Source organism: Daphnia carinata, chromosome 9 (genome assembly GCF_022539665.2).
Source record: "Daphnia carinata strain CSIRO-1 chromosome 9, CSIRO_AGI_Dcar_HiC_V3, whole genome shotgun sequence".
NCBI classification, from domain to species: domain Eukaryota; kingdom Metazoa; phylum Arthropoda; class Branchiopoda; order Diplostraca; family Daphniidae; genus Daphnia; species Daphnia carinata.
The window spans coordinates 2,831,979-2,851,477 of record NC_081339.1 but is presented as its reverse complement, the minus strand read 5'-3'; the positions used below and the strand labels follow the sequence as shown (position 1 = coordinate 2,851,477).

Below are 19,499 nucleotides of genomic sequence, written 5' to 3'. Positions count from 1 at the left end.
ACGTCAGACATTTGCATAGTGGATCCCTCGGCAATTTCGTCTGTCAATCTCGCCGACGTTTTTGTTTTGTTGTTTATTTATTTGTGTTTTATCAATTATTATTTTTTTAAATTTCCTTTTAGTTGCGTTGGCTTATGAATTGAAAATTCGTGGCATCAACCTCTCTGTATATATCCATGAGGGGTGGAAGCGGAGAATCAAATGACAACGCAGACCAAAACACACAGATGAAATTCTACGTAAATACCGCCAGCAGCGGATGCCGGATGTGATATCGAACTCTACATCGTGGAAGATGTTTCTGATTGTATCAGATACGAGGGACATCATATGGGAGCCTGAATTCAATGGACGACCTCCATCGAATGGCCGCCAAGGAAACAAACAAAAGTGGGTCGCACGTGGAGGCTCGTGTCAACAAAAACTCCCGCGTTCACATTTGCGTGCCACCGCGGGAACGTCCCAGTGTTTTGTTTGTCCAACAACAAACCGATGACGTAGATATAATTTTATTGATTTAAAACAAACGAATTATCTTTTTTTAAAAATACAATTTCATGTTTAGGGTTTTTGATGTATGGCACGAAGAAGATGCGAACTTTGAATCATCGTCAACTGAGGCTAATGAGTTTCCATTCAAAATTTATATTGCCTGATATAACATTAAGATAAACTGGATGTCGTTCGACTGTTGGCTGAAAATCGCATAGGAGGAGAAGAAGAAAAAAATAAGGAAACTGTCAAAACAATTTTCGAAAAATGATTAATGGCTTTTCGATTGCCACGTCGGCGAACTTCCGTTGGACGTGAAACTAAAGAAGCGCACGAACGCCCCGAAAATGTTGAAAAAGAGAAAATCACACATTTTAATTTAATATTTTCCTTTTTAATATTTTTCCCAATTTTTTTCTTTTTAGTGTAGGCAATGCCATTGGCTGATGACTCGTCTAGGGCTCTGGAAGGCGCTGTTCCAGTGGATCCGCTCGGCGTGACCCGCAACCCGTTTGCCGAGAGCCACGTGACCCGAATGGTGGTAGATTGGCGGGCTCCGAATCGGCCGAGGCGGTCCGTCTAGGCTGCTGGACTCTTGACTGCTGGCCTGTGACGCGGCCAGCTCATTTGAAAGCATTCGCGATAAGACGAGCAAAATTACGCAACGATCCCAGCGCTCAATTTCAACGTCAAGGTGAAATAGTTCATTTAATTCGATCCTTCCACCGCCTCCGGTCGGGTAATTGAACGGGGCCGTTTTCCTCTTTTTCAACACCCTGCCCGATTCGTTGAGCAAAAAAAGACGGATCACAGCTTGTGTTAAAGACGAATCAGCTGTTTTTAAGAGCCGGTTGCATTGCGTCATTTGGACGGTGATGCGCTGGGAAGTGGGAAGGAAAGACAATCCCAAAAGGATGGCTCCCTTTTCCACCGGTTTGCAAATGTCGAGAAATCGACTGAGACGCACGATCGATTCTTGTCGCTCGGGGCTTCCTCCATCGAGCCATCCGGCTAAGAAATCCAGCTCGCGAAAGTCCACCGTGCACTGTCCCAGTTCAGTCACACCGACTAATTTGTCCTTGTCTTCCACTTTTACAACCAATTGGCAATCCTGTAATTAAAAAAAAAATCAAAAATGAACTTGAATTTTATTCAAATCAGTTATTAGGATGATCGCCAGATGGATGAAAAACCAGTTCTTGATTTTTTTTGTTTTGTTTTTCCTCGTCAAATTTTTCAATGGATGGTTACAAATTTCAATCGTTGCTACGCCTATCGTCTTAATGATTTACATTAATTATTCACGATCTTCTACTTGTTTCTAATAGCTCTTCTTTTTTTTTTCTTTTCCCTAGATCTCAGACATGAAATCCCATATTGAACAGAATTTACAATTTGGCCAAATCGTCTGAGGATCGGTTTTAACCTTGGATCATTATTCACGGTCGAAGCGAGTCAGACAGGCCTTGAAAGTTTTGGGCCGGATAGACTCACACACACACAGCGGAAGGAAATAATGGGGAAACAAAAGGCTTTGCCTATAATAGCTTTCGAGGCTTACAAACTAACAGGGAAACGGGCGCAGACTTCGGTGTATCTCATCACGACTGCCAAGCGCTTGACTGAACTGAAATTGAATATTCCATTAACTGGAGGAAAACAGACATCGAGAAGGGGGATATTATAGGCCGCTCCGGAGCTACGTCAGTGATGCCCCGTATAAGTTTTGAACGTCTTTTTATAATTTTTCTTTTTTAAATTTTTCGAACCTTCAGTTGCGTGCATTTGGGCACGGCTATCGTCACTGGATGATGGAAGCGCGGATGTCGGCTGTGGTAGACGACCGGACAGGTGGAATCCTCGGTCAGGACGTGGTGGCTGTTTCTCCGTCCGTTGACAACTCCTCCGCTGCCAATCAACGCGCCCATCAGACTGCCCAGCCGGTGATTGTTCCTCTTCTCCAAACGGACACTGACGGACGGATCGACCGTATCAACATAACTCCTCGATGGAAGGTCAGTTGCATTCTGCGTTACAAATTCATTTGTTCTTAAAGTCAAATTTGTGTTGCATTTGAGTGTCAATAGTTTTCAAATTTCGCGGAATTTTTTTAAAAAACCAAAAATAGTTGTCTAGCATCTAGTTAATAATTATAACCCTCCCCTGCTGACACAGTTAATCGGATTATAATACGTATATGTATCTACCATTGGGTTTGTTACTTGTGTGGAGAGGGGCGGGTTTTTAGTTTTGTCAATGGGAACACGATCTCTTTCAATATGCACACACATGTTTAACTTTTGTCTCTACATAATATACGCTTACGAAGTAAAAAGAAAAGAGCCTCCCCCTCCACCCCATCACAAAAAGTAATAATCAAATCTGTTGCTTTAGCTCATGTTACTAGGCCATTTGTTCTGCGGATTTCGATCGGCTCGATGGTTAAATGGGCGGACGGTAGCGTCTCAAAACAACACGTCATCAAAGGGGGGGGGGGAGTTGAGTTTCTTTTTATTTAGATGATATGACCTCCAACACAACGAAATTCGATGACACATTGCCCTTAAAGTTAAGGTAATCTTTAACGTCAGGTGTTTGCCTCGACCCCAATTTCTACCGCCCAGTGACGCACGTTAAACGCAACCCGCATATTAGAAGACACACGAAATTCCCCACGACCCCCATCCAAACAGAGGGCCGTAGTTCAAAACTCGAGCGTCCATTTAATTGCATCAAAACGTTACCTCGATTGTGATAATGAGTAGCTGATCAATAGCTGAATGCTTGACGTCGTTGACGTCCGATTGTGTGACGACGCTCGATTGCAACGTGAGATGCACTTGAGGTCGATTCGGTTCGTCCACCGGCGTCTGCAACGTCGTTGTCGATCCGCTCTTTTTATTCAGACAAACATAAAATATGACGTCACATTTAGATTTTAAGATGAACGACTTAACCATTCATTTTCATTTTTTTGTTTTTATTTCATGGCGAAAGGTGGACCTACCCTACTACTGCACGGGCTGATTCCGGCTTCACTGACGGTACTGGATGCGTTGCTGCTGGATCCGCGGTACGAGCCAGGTCTTCCGCTATCCAAGGAAAATCCGGAAGAATCGTAACACAGTTCGTTGCGAGACAAACGAGGCTTTCGGTTCGAATCGGCCGTCATTCCAGTCGAGCCTTCCGCTGGCCAGTGATGGAAATTCTCGAGTTTAACATTTGCGCCAGTACGTTCCGTCTCGCCAGCCACGGGTTCACCTGTCATTTGGTAATATGAGTCATTCATTCTTTAAACATGGCGTCGTAGATTGAGACGATGACGTAACCCAAGTTAAAAATCGTTACATTTTTAAAAATGGATTTAAAAAGAAAAGAATTGATTTAGTTATACCTGTCCACGGCCATATCCACCAGGTATCCGGAATAAGAAAACAAATGACAATCAAAATACTGAGAGCGATGACGATTGCGCAACCAAACATGGCAATCATTTTCGTTTCCAGACTCAACACTGACCACAACATGATTTAAATTTGATCGCCTAATCCTGTTTTACTTTCTTCTAGCGAGAGAGTGTCATACATTACTGATTATCAACTTGAAGGGGGACTGAATGGGGCACCTGGACCACACGGGGGAAAGCCGAAAGGTGTCTCTCTGGCTGTGTGTACGTGCCATTATAATTTTTTTTTCTCTTTTTACTCTCCCAGTTGTTTTCGAAAATGTTGCGTGTTGTCCTTGTTTGTTCGTCCTCCCCCACAATTCGGCCACCCTCCATTCCCGCAGCTCACGGGAACGCACCTGTTTCACTTGTCTCTCGTTCTCCTTATATTTATTCGATTCTTTCCTTTCATTTTTTTTCTTCTGACGTTTCAGCAGATTTGAGTTTCACCGTCTCTTTTTCTACCTCAAATTCGCATTGCATATGTATACGACGCTGATCGTGTGTCATTTGTTTCATTTTCTCATCGGCAGGGCTATCGTCCGAACAGAAAAAAAATGAGACGGTGCAATAAGAGAACAGTCCGAATAGAATGACGGAACCGCATCGCGTGTCCAGCTCATCGATAATTCAAACTTGATGGACGCACGGACAGCCGCTGTGTTTTCTTCTCCGTCCATGTGCTTCTCAACATCGTGGAACGGAACATGAAAGAAAAAAAAAACAAAATCAGGTGCACATCTAAACCGGAATCAAAAGCTGCGTGGATCTCCAACTGCGGGGGGGTATGTGTACGTTTTTCATTATCTTCGATTTTTGCTAGGGCCGCATGAAATCTACTGAAATTGCGTATGCCTTGAGAATAACGGACAAACTATGTGATCCTTTCGAATCTGATAGATTTGATGCGTTAGATCACGCTATTATTATTTTGTATCGAGATTTCTATTGGAAGGATTTTGTTTTTGTTTTTTCTCTTATCGGTCGATCCTCCCCATCTGCAAGAGAGAACGCAAACTCATGAATTTTCAATCAATCCTGTCGTTCTCTCTCTCTCTTTTTTTTCTTTGATTTTTAGTCGCCCCCTTTTTCCCTTTTTTTTCCCCCTGATGGTAGGAAGTACGTAAAATCGAGTTTTTCCCTTCTTTTTTTTTCAAAAATTTTTTATGCGAGGGGAGTTGATTTATTTAGTATGGCATGTTTAGGTTATGTCTTTTTATCAGAGACTATGACTATATGCCGTTGCACGAATGTAGAGCAGCAGAGGTTTTAAACAGGTGCATCTTCGCATTTTGTTTCCAATTTGTTTTTCTCTTCATTTTGAAGACACCCACGCCCCAAGACCACGCCTTTTTTATACATCAATCTCTTTTTGTTTCTCTCCATATTTTTACGGAGACATTTTTTTTTTATATTCATCAAAATTTTCAAAATTTACAAAAATAAAAAAAAAAAAATTTTTTTCAATTGCAAGAGCCACTTGAATATTTTTGATTATTAAAAACGAATGTCACCCATCAGTTCGGGGTTTCACGTTCCAATTTTTAAAGTGAAAATATGCGTAGGGTGCAACAGACATTGCCGTTGTCGTACACTTATCTTTTATGCAAATTTGTACGTCACTTTGCATACAAGAGGTAGACGCTATATTTTTCTCCCTTTCAAAACTTGAAGTTGTCTCGTACATAAAAGCGGCCGAAAATCAAAACTTTTTGAACAAAACTCAAAGCTTTTTGTGCCTCTGTTATTTTATTTCAATGTTTATTTAGTAATCCAACCAAACAAAAAGGGAAAAGGTGTCGTGCTAGATATTACTCCTCTTCACTCATTCATGTATCGACAGAAAGGGTCACATGTGCCCATCTCCACTTAACGTCATTCCCAATAGAACCTGTCAGTAAACACCAACAAAGCAATTTTTTTTGGAAACGAAAACGTTGAAGTAAACATGAGCTGGATTCAGTTTTTGACATCTATCCTATCCATCTAACCTTCCCACCTGACTGGTACAATAATTGAAAAAAGCAGTACGCAGCTTCAGAAAGGACTTTGCATTGAGGAGGCATATGAACATTTTGCCGAGCCATTACTTTTCATTTTCCAAGATGCAGATCTGTTTGACAGAATGACAACGTCAATAACCTCCGCCCTCCTCGACCCGTAAAATCTAGCGCAGTTGCCACTCAACTGGCCTATTAAACATTTGATGGCCCCTGTGTGTTTTTAGGCTATGCATGGCTAGATCTGCGTTATTATACGCCATCTATAATTCTATGAGGAATCCAAAGTTTTACACTACCCTGTTTTTACCTATACATGAGACTAGTCGCGGTGAAATTCGGAGGACTGGACCATCGGCTCAAAAGGTCGTCCTGTACAGTCTGGCCAGAGAGTGACACACTTTGTAGACAGTTTACATGTTTTCGTGATACCTACTTTGCCGAGTCATTATAAAAAACAAACAACTTTGCTTCAAAGCATTTTGAAACATCTTCTCCTATTTTATGGGGATTCCTTTTCGATGGGAAGGGACAACATGGAAATTAGTTGAATATTCATAGGATAACCTTTCCTCTACGACAGTCCTTGTTGCGTTCTAAAACAAAAGAAAAATTTTGGTTTTTGAATTTTTCTTTTTTTTTTCTCCCCATTTTATTGCGACGTGAACCTGCTCGTTCAGAAGCCATTACACAGATTATAACGAACTCTGTTATACAACGATTCTATATTAATGTTTCAATCGATGTAGAATCTACGAGCCCTTTTGTTTGGGGGTCTTTGTATAAATGCGAAAAAAACCCAGAGCAAAGAATCAATGAATTTTACAGATTTTGGTTTTAAAAAAATAATCGAAACAATAATGTGATGTTTTTTTTTTTTTCTTATACCAAAACAACGGGGGGATTTATAATCGAGTAAGATGCAACAGCCGCAAAAGGCAACAGGCGTTTTGATGGATGATTCAGCATTGTAAAATTTGATCTTACTGATGGCACTTCCAGTCATCCGTCACACACTTCTAACGATTTCGTTTCGAAACTCAAAAATGATTTTTTTTTCTTTGATGGCGAAACCCTCCAGTTTTCTTTCTTGATCGTAACCCCCAACAATAATGTCCTTATCTATCGAGAGCCCCTCCCCCTCGTATACGTTTGATTGATTCTAGAATGCCGAACAGAGTCATTCGTTATTAGGCAGACACCTACCATATATCTACAATAACATTTCCGTTTTCTTTTCTTTTCCTTTTTTTATCTTAAAAAAAAACAAAACACAGCTGATCAACGGATACTACACCCGTAACGGGTGTAGTTTGTTCCGTCGTGTTTTTATAGCGTGTTTTGGACTAAACGCATCGCTGCTATTATAATCCAATCAGAGGGCCAATAAATCTTGCGATTGTAATGATAACAAAAACAACAACGAGACGCTACTTTTCACACGTGTTGCACGATCAGACGATAATTTCTAATGGTCAACAACGCCACTGAGGAATGTAACTACTTTCCAATTCAGTTGGGAAATCATCGATGAAACTCTTGACGCCCATATTTTTTTTCCCCTTCCCCCTTTTTATACATACACACACATGCCTTTTATTTCTATTCCTCCCTCTCTCTCTTGATGGTCGTTACATATCGTCCCTATCCTTCGTTAGAACAATATCTATCTCTGTTTGTTACATATAATTACTTTTATTGCAACTATTTTTCTTTTCGAAAAAAAAATAATACGTAGAAAAAAGAAAGAGAAATCAAACTCCACTCAAATCATTATTGAGTAATCGTTGTGCCTCTCGACTAAGCATTTGCCCCCCCCCCCCCCCCCCCCCCCCCCCCCAGTGTGTGTGATGTATAGAACTAGGTGTGTGTGTGTAAATGATGCTTAATACCAACCATCAATCGACGTCACGTGACTCTTGTCTGCGGTCACGTGACTGCCGCAAACATCCCCCCCCCCCCCCCCCCCCCCACCTCACCTTTTTTTTTTTTGGCATCCCCGTGTTTTTGTTATTAAGCAAAATCAATTTGTTCAAGGAATTAAAGGGGTGTGTCGTATCTACATACGCACTGCTGTCCGAAGTGAAAAAAAATAAAGGGGAGGGCGTAGAGGTAGGGGGGGGGGATGTTGTTATCCTCACGATGTGTATACAAAAGGACACGAAAAGGAGGGGGCGGTTGTCTATACAGTAGATGTATACAAATTGAGTTAATCGTTATTACTCTCTGTGTGTACGTTCGTTTTCTATGGGTTTCTTCCCCCCTTTTTTTTGGGTATCGGAACCTTATGTCTTTTTTCCTGTCAGACTGTTGGGTCTATCTACTAATCGTATGAAGGGGGGGGGGATACAAATAAGGGTATGAGTATTCAGATCTTTTGCGACAATTTTTTTTTTGTTAACACGACTGGATCGATTTTTTCTCCGGAATTACATCCGGAAGTATTGGAATACATCCGGTTTTGTTTTTCTGAAATGACATTCGAAATGGGAAATGTTTAGTTTTCGTGTCATTGTCCAGCATGTAGTGCGGTTGACGAGCTCATTGTTGGTCAAGTTGCCGTAGAAACTGTTGAAAGCGCAGATTGACAGACATGCACGTCTAAGTCGCGTGTTTGTCCAGATTCTTTTGTATATGCAGCACAGATTCTAATTACGCGATACACATCCAAATGAATAAAGACAGCGCGCAATGTGTTTCCATTTAAACAAAAAAGAATGGAACCGGAACCGTCTGGTTCCTGTTATCGGTTCCGCGAACGGACTTGTGTGTGCGTCCGTCCTACCTGCCTCATCTCTAGTCGTTCACGTCGATGGTTTTTATATGGTTTTTGCGCCAGCCTTTCACATTGAAGACCGCAATTCTTTTTAGAGACTATCGGACACTACACTACATGATTTTTTGATAGGAGAAATGAGTTGCGCAATTAGACGGCCGCGACGCGGACCATTAACTCTCAATCGATCGCCTTCTCTCTTTTTTTTTATTATTATGATGACTATATATCGCCCTCTTCGTTGGACCGAATGAGGTAATATACAGACGCATTTGTTCTTTATAGCTATTTTTATTCATCATATTTCTTTTCTTTTCTTTTTGTGAAAATGCATACATCGTAATATGGAACGCTATAAAAAATAAAAAGAGAGAGAAGGCGGCCTGTTTTCAAAATATAGAGGGCCATTTTTTTATGTGCGGTGTAAGGGCCGACAACGATGGGGGTCTGACCGGTTGGGAAAAACACAATGTGATACTCATTATTATATTTTTCTTTACCCTCTATCTCTATATATACACACATTCGGAAAGCGTGTCTATATAAAAACGGTGAATGCTCATTTCGAGCCCTCGTAGTCCCTTAAATGGTTGGGATCGCTACAGTCCCAATAACGGCCATGTTTTCTCCCCGTGTTTTCAATTTGATGTGGCACAAAAATGATTTCGAAATAGTTCGATTTAGATTTGATGAACGACGTCATCGTTTGACACTCGGGGCACAATTTTTTTTTTGTTAGAGTGGATGAAAAGAATAAGAGTAGTTTGTGTAACAATGACGTAACTGTAGGATGGAGGGGCGGAATGGAAATTATGTTTCCATATTGACATAAAGGGCAACGATGAAGAGGGGAGGAAGGGCCTGTCTACATACACAGGTGTATGATTTGCTCTAATGATTTAGAAGAATAGAACTTACTAACAAAAAAAAACACGCCGATATACTCAATGACGAAAAGAAACTTTTTTTTTTTTTTACGATATAAACGCGATTTCCTATCGACACCAACCTTAGATGACGTAACATCTGCTTCTTTTTCTAACAAATTTTTTTTTTTTTTCATAAATATCGAACACGTATGAATTGATTTGAAACAAGTCCCTCCATTTTAACGTACAATTGCAATGAGGGTCTTTTCTTTGTGTATTAATCGGGACCGTAATGTGACCCTTTTACTCTTGAACTCAAGATCGAGTGTTAATCGAGCTCGTGATTTGTTGGTTAACGCACAACAGCTAAATAGAAAATCTCTACTTGGAAAGTAGTTAGACTACCTTGATGGTTCATCCCCGCTTCTTGTGTAGTAAATGACATGGGCCAATACCCTTGTGCACACAATCTGTTACGGTTTGAATTTCATTCTTGTGTGTGTGTGTGTGCTCTCTTTGTACACACCCCCACCCCCCCACTATGTCATAATCTCTGCCTTACAAAGCCCCTTTTGTTGTGTATATACAACACAAACTATAACGTGCCAAAAAAAAGAGAGGGGGAGATGTAAGAGGGAGGGGGGTTGCATACAGGGAAGTAGCAATATACATCCGGCGGGAATTTGAAAAAGGAAAAAAAAAATCCATGTAATTCAATCTATATACAAGGGATGGGTAATAAAATCACGGCTAGATGACATCAGAAATCTATTTTTGAGGGACAAAATGTAATCCATCTGGACAATTGTTTATTGACAGACGATTGATTTTGATGGATTTCGTTTTTACCATTGAAATGCGTGCAGAGAACAATGTGCAGCAATCATCTTATTTAATGAGATGACTGCATCCTACAGCCAGCGTGTAGCATTCAAGGTATAGCCAATCGATAGGATACACAACAGAAGAGGCCGTCTCTCTTTTATTTGTATCCGCTTCTATATTTCCTTTCAAACATGTGATGTCGAGTTGGGGACTCTCTCCATCGTCTATTTTTTTTCTTTTCACGATACGATTGTACGCGACACACACACACACACAGTATACTATACACATAGAATAAAGTGGCATTCGAACAGTCTCGTATCGTCCCAACATATTTTTTTGTTTCTTTCCCGGGCGTGAGTACGTTACCATATGGCACTGCACACACGGCCCTATACGCGGTCATGCAATGTCATCAATGTCTCCACCCTCCCTTTTCTCTTCCCCTCTCTTGTACACAAGTATTTTTTTATTTTTTTTTTATTTTTGAACAGTTATTCTTTTACGTTTAACGTTTACGCGTATTTCAATTTGAATGGGAAAACAACAAAAAAACGAATAGATGCGAGCCATTCAAAATAAAGGCATTGTTGGAAGCCATTTGCGATGACCTAACACAAGGCTTTGTATCGAGTCGCCTCGTGCATTTTGTATACATATATATATATATACGACTGTATATCTATGTATACATAAAGCATTCATAATGAAAAAATGATGCGTTAGATGCCGGTCGTGTACAAATAAATCGACTATACATGGGCTGTTCTTGACCTTTCTTATAGCCATTAATATACACGACCACCTGATGATGCATACGAAATTCTCGGTATTGTGTCAAAAAGGGTTACCATTCACAGCGCAAAGCGGGGGGGGGGGGGGGGTTGCTTCACAAACGTGATCTTCAACTGTTTCGCTTGTTGATTCATTAAGTATATACGGTGTGTCGTAGTGTCTTAGTTGTTATACTTAAACAAAACAATGCGTAGGTCATTCAAAACGAGCCCAATATTTTTAAACGAAGAAGAGAAGTCGTCTAGTTGTTTGGTTCACAGCATTCATTTGACAACGTTCAGCGACACGTGCATGGATAATTCCCATTACATACCTTCAAATCCATAACATAAACTTTTGAGATTGCGTTGTCTGTTTTTAGGCTTTTTTTTTTTCAGATCAGGCATGAAATAATTTACAAAATCCGTGGGTGGATTTCGTAAACTTCTTTTTTTTATGCGTGTCTCGTTTAATAATTTGCATTATAACTGTGAATTTCCGAAGAAAAACGAGACGCTTATAGCCGAAAGTTTGCGTTCGTTAAAGCGAAAGGAAGGCAGTTCTTGAATCTTGTAAATGGCGCTAACAAAAACCACCCCAAGAAAATAGGCGAGGCTATTTTGGTGATCCGTTGTTTCACGATGAATGAGCGGCGCAAACGCGGGGGCCATCTCTAATTGGTTGACGTCGATGGCGTATAGGAAACTCTACGACTCCTCCCACCGATAGCCGAGTTTTGGGCGGGGCCTTTTCCTCTTATTCAACTACAACGTCCCCTGTTATACAGTGCCAACTCCACCCCGATCACGGGTTCCCGCAGAGACGAGAGAAAAAGAGGAGCACTGCGGCAAGAATAAGAGCAGTAATATAGATGAGAGTGAGATAGAGAGAGGCCAAACAAAAACTGAGGTCCCAGTGCTGAAGTTTGACACGCTGTTCGTTCACTTGCGGGACTGCCGTACCTCCCCCCCCCATTCGATCAGTGACAATTCATTTCTCTTTATCGTTCCTCATTCACGCTCGTCCCAATCCTGTAAAACAACGTCTTTTTCTATGTAATAGAAACTAGCGATTCTAGTCACGTTTCGTGCTGCGTGTTTTGGTTTCTTTTCGAATCGACTTCGTGAAAACATTTATTTGTTCTAATGCAGCCAGTTGTCTTTAAAAGAATCCCATAACAGAGCCGCCATCTTTTCCGTGTAGATCACGATTGATTTCACGCCTAGTGTCCAGCTAAAGAACAGGGAGAAAAAAAAAAAACAATTACTACCTTTAATCGATTGCAGTGACCTACGCGGGAATTTCGAATAATTCTAACATTTTTTTTTTGTTTGTTTTGTTTTCGTTTTTTTTTTTTTAAACGAAACGTGTTGTGTTTGGTGTGTGTGTGTGTGTGTGTTGTGTGTTGCCTGAATCATTGATCGAAACGACATGATGTACGCGACGGACAGTAAGGAGAGCATCCACCATCATCACCATTCGTCGCCGGGTAGCGGTAACAGTGGCAATGGCGGTAGCAGTAATAACGGCAAGCCCATCATCACTTCGGCCGCGGCTGCCGCTGCGGCCGCAGCAGCCGCCGCAGCCGCAGCCGTCGTCAACGCCGGCAACTCGTCGTGCTACTCTTCCGCAGGGGGCCGATTTTCGCCCACTTCCTACCGCTCGTCCGCCGCCGAATCTATGAGACGTTGCATGACTAATTCACAGGTCAGTGTGTGTCTACGTATCAAACGTAATCAATTAAAAAATGCTATCGGAAATGATTAAAAAAAAGAGAAAAGAACAGCAAACATTTGGGGTTCAAAAAGAAAAACGTTGGGGTGGAGCTTTGGGGTTTGTGGTTCATCATATAGACGTCGTTCATCTATTGCGGGCCAAATGATTGGTCGTTGGTTTCCATTCGGTAGGCGGAGCTTGATCATTTCCCGTCACACACGCTCACGCTGGCGTGTATGACGCGTAAGCGACAATAACACACACCAAAATGCGGCTAACATGGCCTTAGGGCTATTCTCCGTTGGAACAGAAATTTCCCCCTTATTTGCATATGTAGCAAACACAAAAAAATGCTTAACAAATCTAATTTGCATTTTGGGATTTTTCTTGATTGCTTTTCGTTCTAAACATTGAGCATAGGCCTTTTGAAAGGAAAACAAAAAAGCCGAGAGATTCAAAAGGTTATATCTGTTTTTATCACCTTGTGTATAAAGCAATCCCCTTGTTGATATACCTGGTGCATTTGCGTTAGAACGGGGTATAAACGCACGAAGCGATATAATTTCCTCTAGCTAATGGCGACGTGTTTTGTTTATTCCCTCGACCCCCTTTCCCTCTTGGATCTTGAAATAATTTGCCTCCCTTCTGCCAGCGCACCTGACAGCATGCACGGCTCTGATTGCTGACTAATTGAAATCTTTAATTGGACGCCGGGTGTGTTAGGCGTTTTATCTAAAGTAGCTGCGAACGTGATCATGTTGCTGTATCGTTGTATTCTCACTTAGCAAAGCGCTACTGAAATACTAATTGATTTACCATCAACGCCCAAAATCGAGAGCTAATTGCCTTTCATTACGAATTGATTTAGACTTTCTCGTACCTAACGGCCTACGTAGTTTAAAAAAAAAATGTAATTGCCTTCCGTTTCATTTTTTTTTCTTGCACCTGTTAATTAACAGCTATTTAAAAGTGAAATAACCTCTTTAAATGGTATCCTTCCCCCGCCTTTCTTTTCTCTTAAACTTCCTCCCTTTAGAATTGCCCTTGAATTCTATTGCGTCACATTCGATTCCTTAGGCAAACGTTTCTGAGAAATTCGGTTTTTTTTTCCCACGGTCTTGACAGCACGTGTCATTTCTTACCCGGCCTCCTTGTGAAAAGAGGCAACGTTCGATGAATGCAAGTCGAATTTGTTTCAGTCTACAGCCGTCACTTGTACGAACAAGTTGTCTTTGAAACGATCAAACCCAATCACGTTAGGTACTAAACTTTAAATAGTGAATGTTAGGTAACCTTTTTAATTGTGTCATTGCATATGGAATTTTAAATTTTTATTAATATTAAGATTCCACGTTGATTAGTGAATGTACGATCTATTATTAGCTTCTTAATAAGCTAATAAGGACAAATATTTGAATCACTGATGGACATGTACCGAAATGACTTGATTTATTGTTGGACGTTCTTCCAACCGTAAACGCCTCGTTACGTGGAATGGCCTACAATCAATTTCATGTTTGTTCTTTAAGGTTTTTTATGAGGTGTGTAAACAATTGTCGAATTTTTTTCGATTAAATCAAATGTTCTAAATGTATGTTGCTCAATTGTTCGTTTTACAAGCCTTATTTATTATTCGTAATTTGATATAAATTGGCTTAAAATAATAATAATTTGAATTGCTTAGAGTCGGGACTATGGCGGAGGATTTCTGTACGGTCAGCCGGAATTGTTTGGGAGTCTTGGCGATGGCTTATTGGCCGCGCGATCGGAAGCTCTCGCTGCAGCATCGTCCGGCGGAGGTGGAGGAAGTGGCAGCGAATCGTTGAAGCCGTTGCGTAATCATCACGACGGCAATGGATTTCTACACAGTCACGTCCCTTCGTCCGTCTCTGTTACAGCGACGATCCAGTCCACCCAAAATGGACGCCAACATCAGGTATGGTGTCCCGAAATGCATTCACTCTAAAGCAAATGATTTAAATTTTAATATCAGATGGTTCATCCGTCGCTGGATACGATGGAAATGATGGAAGCCCTGTCCGTCAGCACCTCGGTCGGCGGATCGCTGACGTCCATGTCGGATCAGAACGGAATGTCATCGTCGGGCAACGGCGGACTGGGCCATCAGCACAACCCGTTCGGCAACGGCGGCAACGGCGGCGGAAGCGGCGGACACCACCATCCTCATCACAATTCCGGCGGAAGCGTTTCCATGTCGAACCATCCCGGCCTTCACGGGATGTACAGTCACGCGGCCATGGCCAGCAACGCCATGATGGCGTCGCACAGCCACCACCACCATCACGCGGCGGCGGCTGCGGCGGCGGCCGCCGCTGCCGCAGCAGCCGCCGGGCTCTCTGGCCATCATCACCAGCACAGCCATTCGCACGGACATCCGCATCACATGACGATGACTCCTCACCACGCTCACGCGGCTGCCGCTCACGCCCATCAATTGCATCAGCACAGCAATGCCGGAAGCAACAACGGAATGGGCTCAATGGCCGGCATGGCCGGAATTCCGCTCGGAATCCACGACACCGATTCCGATCCGCGTGAACTCGAGGCCTTTGCCGAACGTTTCAAACAGCGTCGCATCAAACTGGGCGTCACTCAAGCGGATGTAGGCAAAGCGCTGGCCAACCTCCGCCTGCCCGGCGTCGGCGCTCTTTCTCAGAGCACCATTTGCAGGTGAGCTACACAATAAATAAATAAATAAAAATCTAATTAATTATATAGATATGTAACATGTTCAGTGATGCTGTCAGAGAGCAAAAAACAAAGGCGGTTAGAATATTACGTTAAAAAAATGGGATTACGAGATGACTGACAAGCTGGTCACACAGTGTTTGATTCACGTCTGTTTCTTTCACAAAGGACGGGTGTAATCAAGTATTTAAAACATATGTGTAGTCATTTCTATAATTGATAAAAAAGCCGCTATCACTCACGTAGACGCACAGCCGTGTTTGTATACGTTTACACGTCCTTTCCGTACCTTTCTATTTTAATATTTTTTGTTGATTCCGTTAAAGTGAAAATTGTTTTGTTTTTTTAATTTTGATTTCTGAATACTCTTTTGCATAAGCGTTCAAGTTTCCTGATTACATGTTGTGATCCAGGTTTTTATATCTTACTAGTATGGATTTGCATAGTTGGGTAGATCGTGGAATAACATCAACTTTTCCTTTGATTCCACGTATTAAAATAAAAAATAGGCCTTAAGAATTTATGAACGTATAACCACAAATGCAAATTTTTATTTTTCATTTTCCAAACGTTATTTTTTTCCCCAATTAGGTTCGAGTCGTTGACGTTGTCGCACAACAACATGATCGCGCTGAAGCCGATACTTCACGCCTGGCTGGAAGAAGCTGAAGCGCAAACGAGAAATAAGCGTCGCGATCCGGAAGCGCCTTCCGTCTTGCCAGCTGGCGAGAAGAAGCGCAAGAGGACGTCGATCGCCGCCCCGGAGAAACGTTCACTGGAGGCCTATTTTGCCGTCCAGCCCCGCCCGTCCGGCGAGAAGATCGCCGCCATAGCCGAGAAACTCGACCTGAAAAAGAACGTCGTCCGCGTCTGGTTCTGCAACCAACGTCAAAAGCAGAAGCGCATGAAATTTGCAGCTCAACAATCCTGCTAAATCCATTTTCTTCTTTACCCTGGAGAAAACAAACAAAAGTAAATTAAATTAGGTAAAAATTTGAATTAAAAAAACGGAACCAAAGAACATTGAGAAAGTCAATGAATTGATTTTATATATTTATATATAATATATATATCTATACTATAAATAAGCTTTAAAAAATAATGATATTACGTGTGTCCACTGGTCTGGTCATTTTCGAGTCCCTTAAACATTCTCTGGTCACTTACGGAAGCGATCCCGCAAACGTTTCTGCTTCATTGAAATTGAAAATATCTTGCGCTCCGGCTGATTTTAATCCGACTGTCTTTTGTTTGTATGTTAGAATCTTCTAAAAAAACAAAAAAAAATTATTATATTTATAGTAACATTACGTGCTCAACGTCGATCTCGATTTAAACACATCATACTTATAAATATTTAAGAAATCTATAGGAATTCATTGGATATATATCGATAGGTAAACACACGACCATTCTAAAAACCTATTCTGGACGTGGGTATACGCAGTGTGTGTTCCCACCTTTATTAACGTGTAATGTTCGGCGCTAATCAACAGGGTTTTCTCTTTTCATCTTTGTTTTTCGTTTTTTTTTCCAAATTAGAAACGACTTCTTTTTCTTGGTAAATGTCGTGCTGATTTTATTCTATTACCGTGCGATTTTGTTGTTTGTAATGTTTGTTCGTTGCCGCTAAAGAAAAAAGCTTGAATTACTGACAAGATAAAAACAAAAAACAAAAACAAAAAATTCAATATTTCATGCACACACGTCGTTATTGATTGTCCCTATCCCAATTACCTGCCCGTCGTGTCGACGTGTATATATATTGATCTCTTTTTCTCAGTCTTTTAGGATTCATCATATTCAAACCATATAATATACATGTGATATGATCAAGATTATCGAGGAAGGGAAAAAAAGATATATATACATGCCATTAAAATAGCCATGAATGTAGAAATAGACATTGTGCTGTTGGGTCCAATTTCCCCAACAAGTTGACTTATTCTATACGTTCAAAGTCCCTCGTTTTGAAATCTTGTCATCCTCCCTTTTTTTTTTTTTTTTTAATTATCCCACTATTATGCTGGTTTGTTTCTAACTTTATTTTTCAATTCTCTGGTGTGTCTATTTTGATTTAAATGGCTGGAAACGTGAACCAAAAAAAAGAAAAATGAAAAAAAAAAAATGAATTTGTGACGTCAATATTTCACCCAGTTGATTGTTGTTTCGATCTCTAATATTCCTCCGCCTGTTCCCGTCCCTGCGAAAAGTAATCTTTTTCTCTGAATAAAACATTTCATTCGGTTATAAATGTACTCCCGTTCTTTTTTATTCTCTTAAATTTTCATTGCCAAAAACAGAGAATCACAAATATTATCATCGAATCCCTTTGAAAGAAAATTTTAAAAAGCTGGGACTAGAGACATGAGATATCGGAGAAACGTATAATAATACACGCATTTCTAATATTACAATATATATAGAAATATGTGCTACACACAGCCACTATATGGCTGGAAATCAGAAGCGAAGCGCAGCAAACCTTGATGAATAATGAATCTGACCAAAGTGCCAGTGTTGTCTCCCAAAAGAGGAATGACACTCAGTGAGAATAGCGAGTTTTTTTTTTCCCTTCCACTGTCTTTTCGCTTTTGTCGGTTATATCTCCTTGATAGGAACGCCCCGACGAGACTGTTGTGTGTGACTCGCCAGTTTATACAGTCTTCAGAAAAGAGAAAAGCCAAAAGAGAGCCGAACGACTGCTAGATAAGAGTCAAGAGGCTCTATTGCTGTTTAGTGCTGCTGTTCGCTGCTTCCTGCAGAGATAATGGAACATTCACCTCAATCTCATTTCAATATTGAATGAACCTAAAGTGACTGCCATCCCCACCGTAATACGCTGGATGCTCGGCATTTCCAGGCACACGCGCAGCTTCATTCTTCACAAGCTGCTTCTGTAATACGCAAACTCTGCAGTGTGTTTTTTTTTCTTCTCTTTCTTATGGTTTATAGTATTTTTGTTTAGTCTTCAGCTTAGGGCCTGAAAAGAAAAAAAAGTTGAAAGGATCAAATTTTTGGTTTGACGTAAACTGCTGTCGTTCTCCAACGTCGCATTTACATATTCATTTATGTGGTTTTTCTTTTCTTTCTTGGAGGTTGTGTATAAATAGCCTGCATGTGTAGTGACAACCTGAAAATTAAACTGATTTATACATCATTTGGTATTGTTCTATATACAAAAGTTTGAATGGCCACAGTTAAACTACAAACACGTAAGAAGACTGTTAATAAAACACATTGGTTTCTTTTCTGTGGTGTGCTCAGCACTGTGGTAAACATAGATGCAAACAGTGTGTATCTAGTATATCACATGCCAGGGAGGGGGAGAATGAATTATCGGTGAACACGACGATTATTAGATAATTAGTCTACACTAAAGAGCACTTAATGACTGGAATATTCAACGTTCGATCCATTAAAACCATTGCAACTCGCATACACACACGCTCCACTAATAACAAATCAACCAGCGTTGATTTCATGGATGCTGGGGACTATGAAAGAGATGCGCTTAGAAAGGTATTGTCGTCATCGTGGATCTCCCAAGCTGTATATAATAAATGCAATCAACAGACAAAATATCCTACTGGTATACAAAAGCCAAAGGATTTTGCAAATCGAACGAGCAGACGATACAGAATTGCAAACAAATGCTTGTTAGCAGACGATTGTCTGTTTTTGCTTTGTTTCAATCGTTGGCCATTCTGAGAATTCGGCTCACGTCTTTGGACTGTGCTGGTACAACTCTTTGGCTATCTGATCAATTATAAATGGAAAAAGCTACTGTGCAGCGACAACGTATTCATTATCCCCGTGAAGTGCTCATTTCTCATTCTTCAGTCTTAACGGAAGGTTTTAAACCAACATAAGATGAAGTCTCTTAGTCAATG

At 40.9% G+C, this 19,499-nt stretch overlaps 2 protein-coding genes across 3 annotated transcripts; one reads left to right on the top strand and one right to left on the bottom strand.

Annotated features, from left to right (window-relative positions):
* Nucleotides 1–913: 913 nt before the first annotated feature.
* On the bottom strand, nucleotides 914–4,057 carry LOC130689046 (synaptotagmin-1-like). The gene is made up of 5 exons (XM_057512067.2): nucleotides 3,887–4,057; nucleotides 3,500–3,753; nucleotides 3,237–3,386; nucleotides 2,262–2,519; nucleotides 914–1,603 (listed from the first exon to the last, which is right to left on the bottom strand). Exons 1-5 carry the CDS (start codon nucleotides 4,017–4,019, stop codon nucleotides 914–916), a joined length of 1,485 nt encoding a protein of 494 aa, XP_057368050.1. The 5' UTR covers nucleotides 4,020–4,057.
* On the top strand, nucleotides 3,628–17,864 carry LOC130689042 (POU domain, class 4, transcription factor 3-like). 2 transcript variants are annotated; one of them, XM_059496760.1, is made up of 6 exons: nucleotides 3,628–3,763; nucleotides 4,062–4,162; nucleotides 4,471–4,722; nucleotides 14,582–14,833; nucleotides 14,891–15,588; nucleotides 16,198–17,864. In XM_059496760.1, exons 3-6 carry the CDS (start codon nucleotides 4,645–4,647, stop codon nucleotides 16,538–16,540), a joined length of 1,371 nt encoding a protein of 456 aa, XP_059352743.1. In that variant the 5' UTR covers nucleotides 3,628–3,763; nucleotides 4,062–4,162; nucleotides 4,471–4,644; the 3' UTR covers nucleotides 16,541–17,864. The 2 variants fall into 2 exon arrangements, with proteins under 2 accessions (XP_059352743.1, XP_057368045.1); XM_057512062.2 differs by lacking the exons at nucleotides 3,628–3,763; nucleotides 4,062–4,162; nucleotides 4,471–4,722 and adding an exon at nucleotides 12,185–12,888.
* The last annotated feature ends 1,635 nt before the right edge of the window (nucleotides 17,865–19,499 follow it).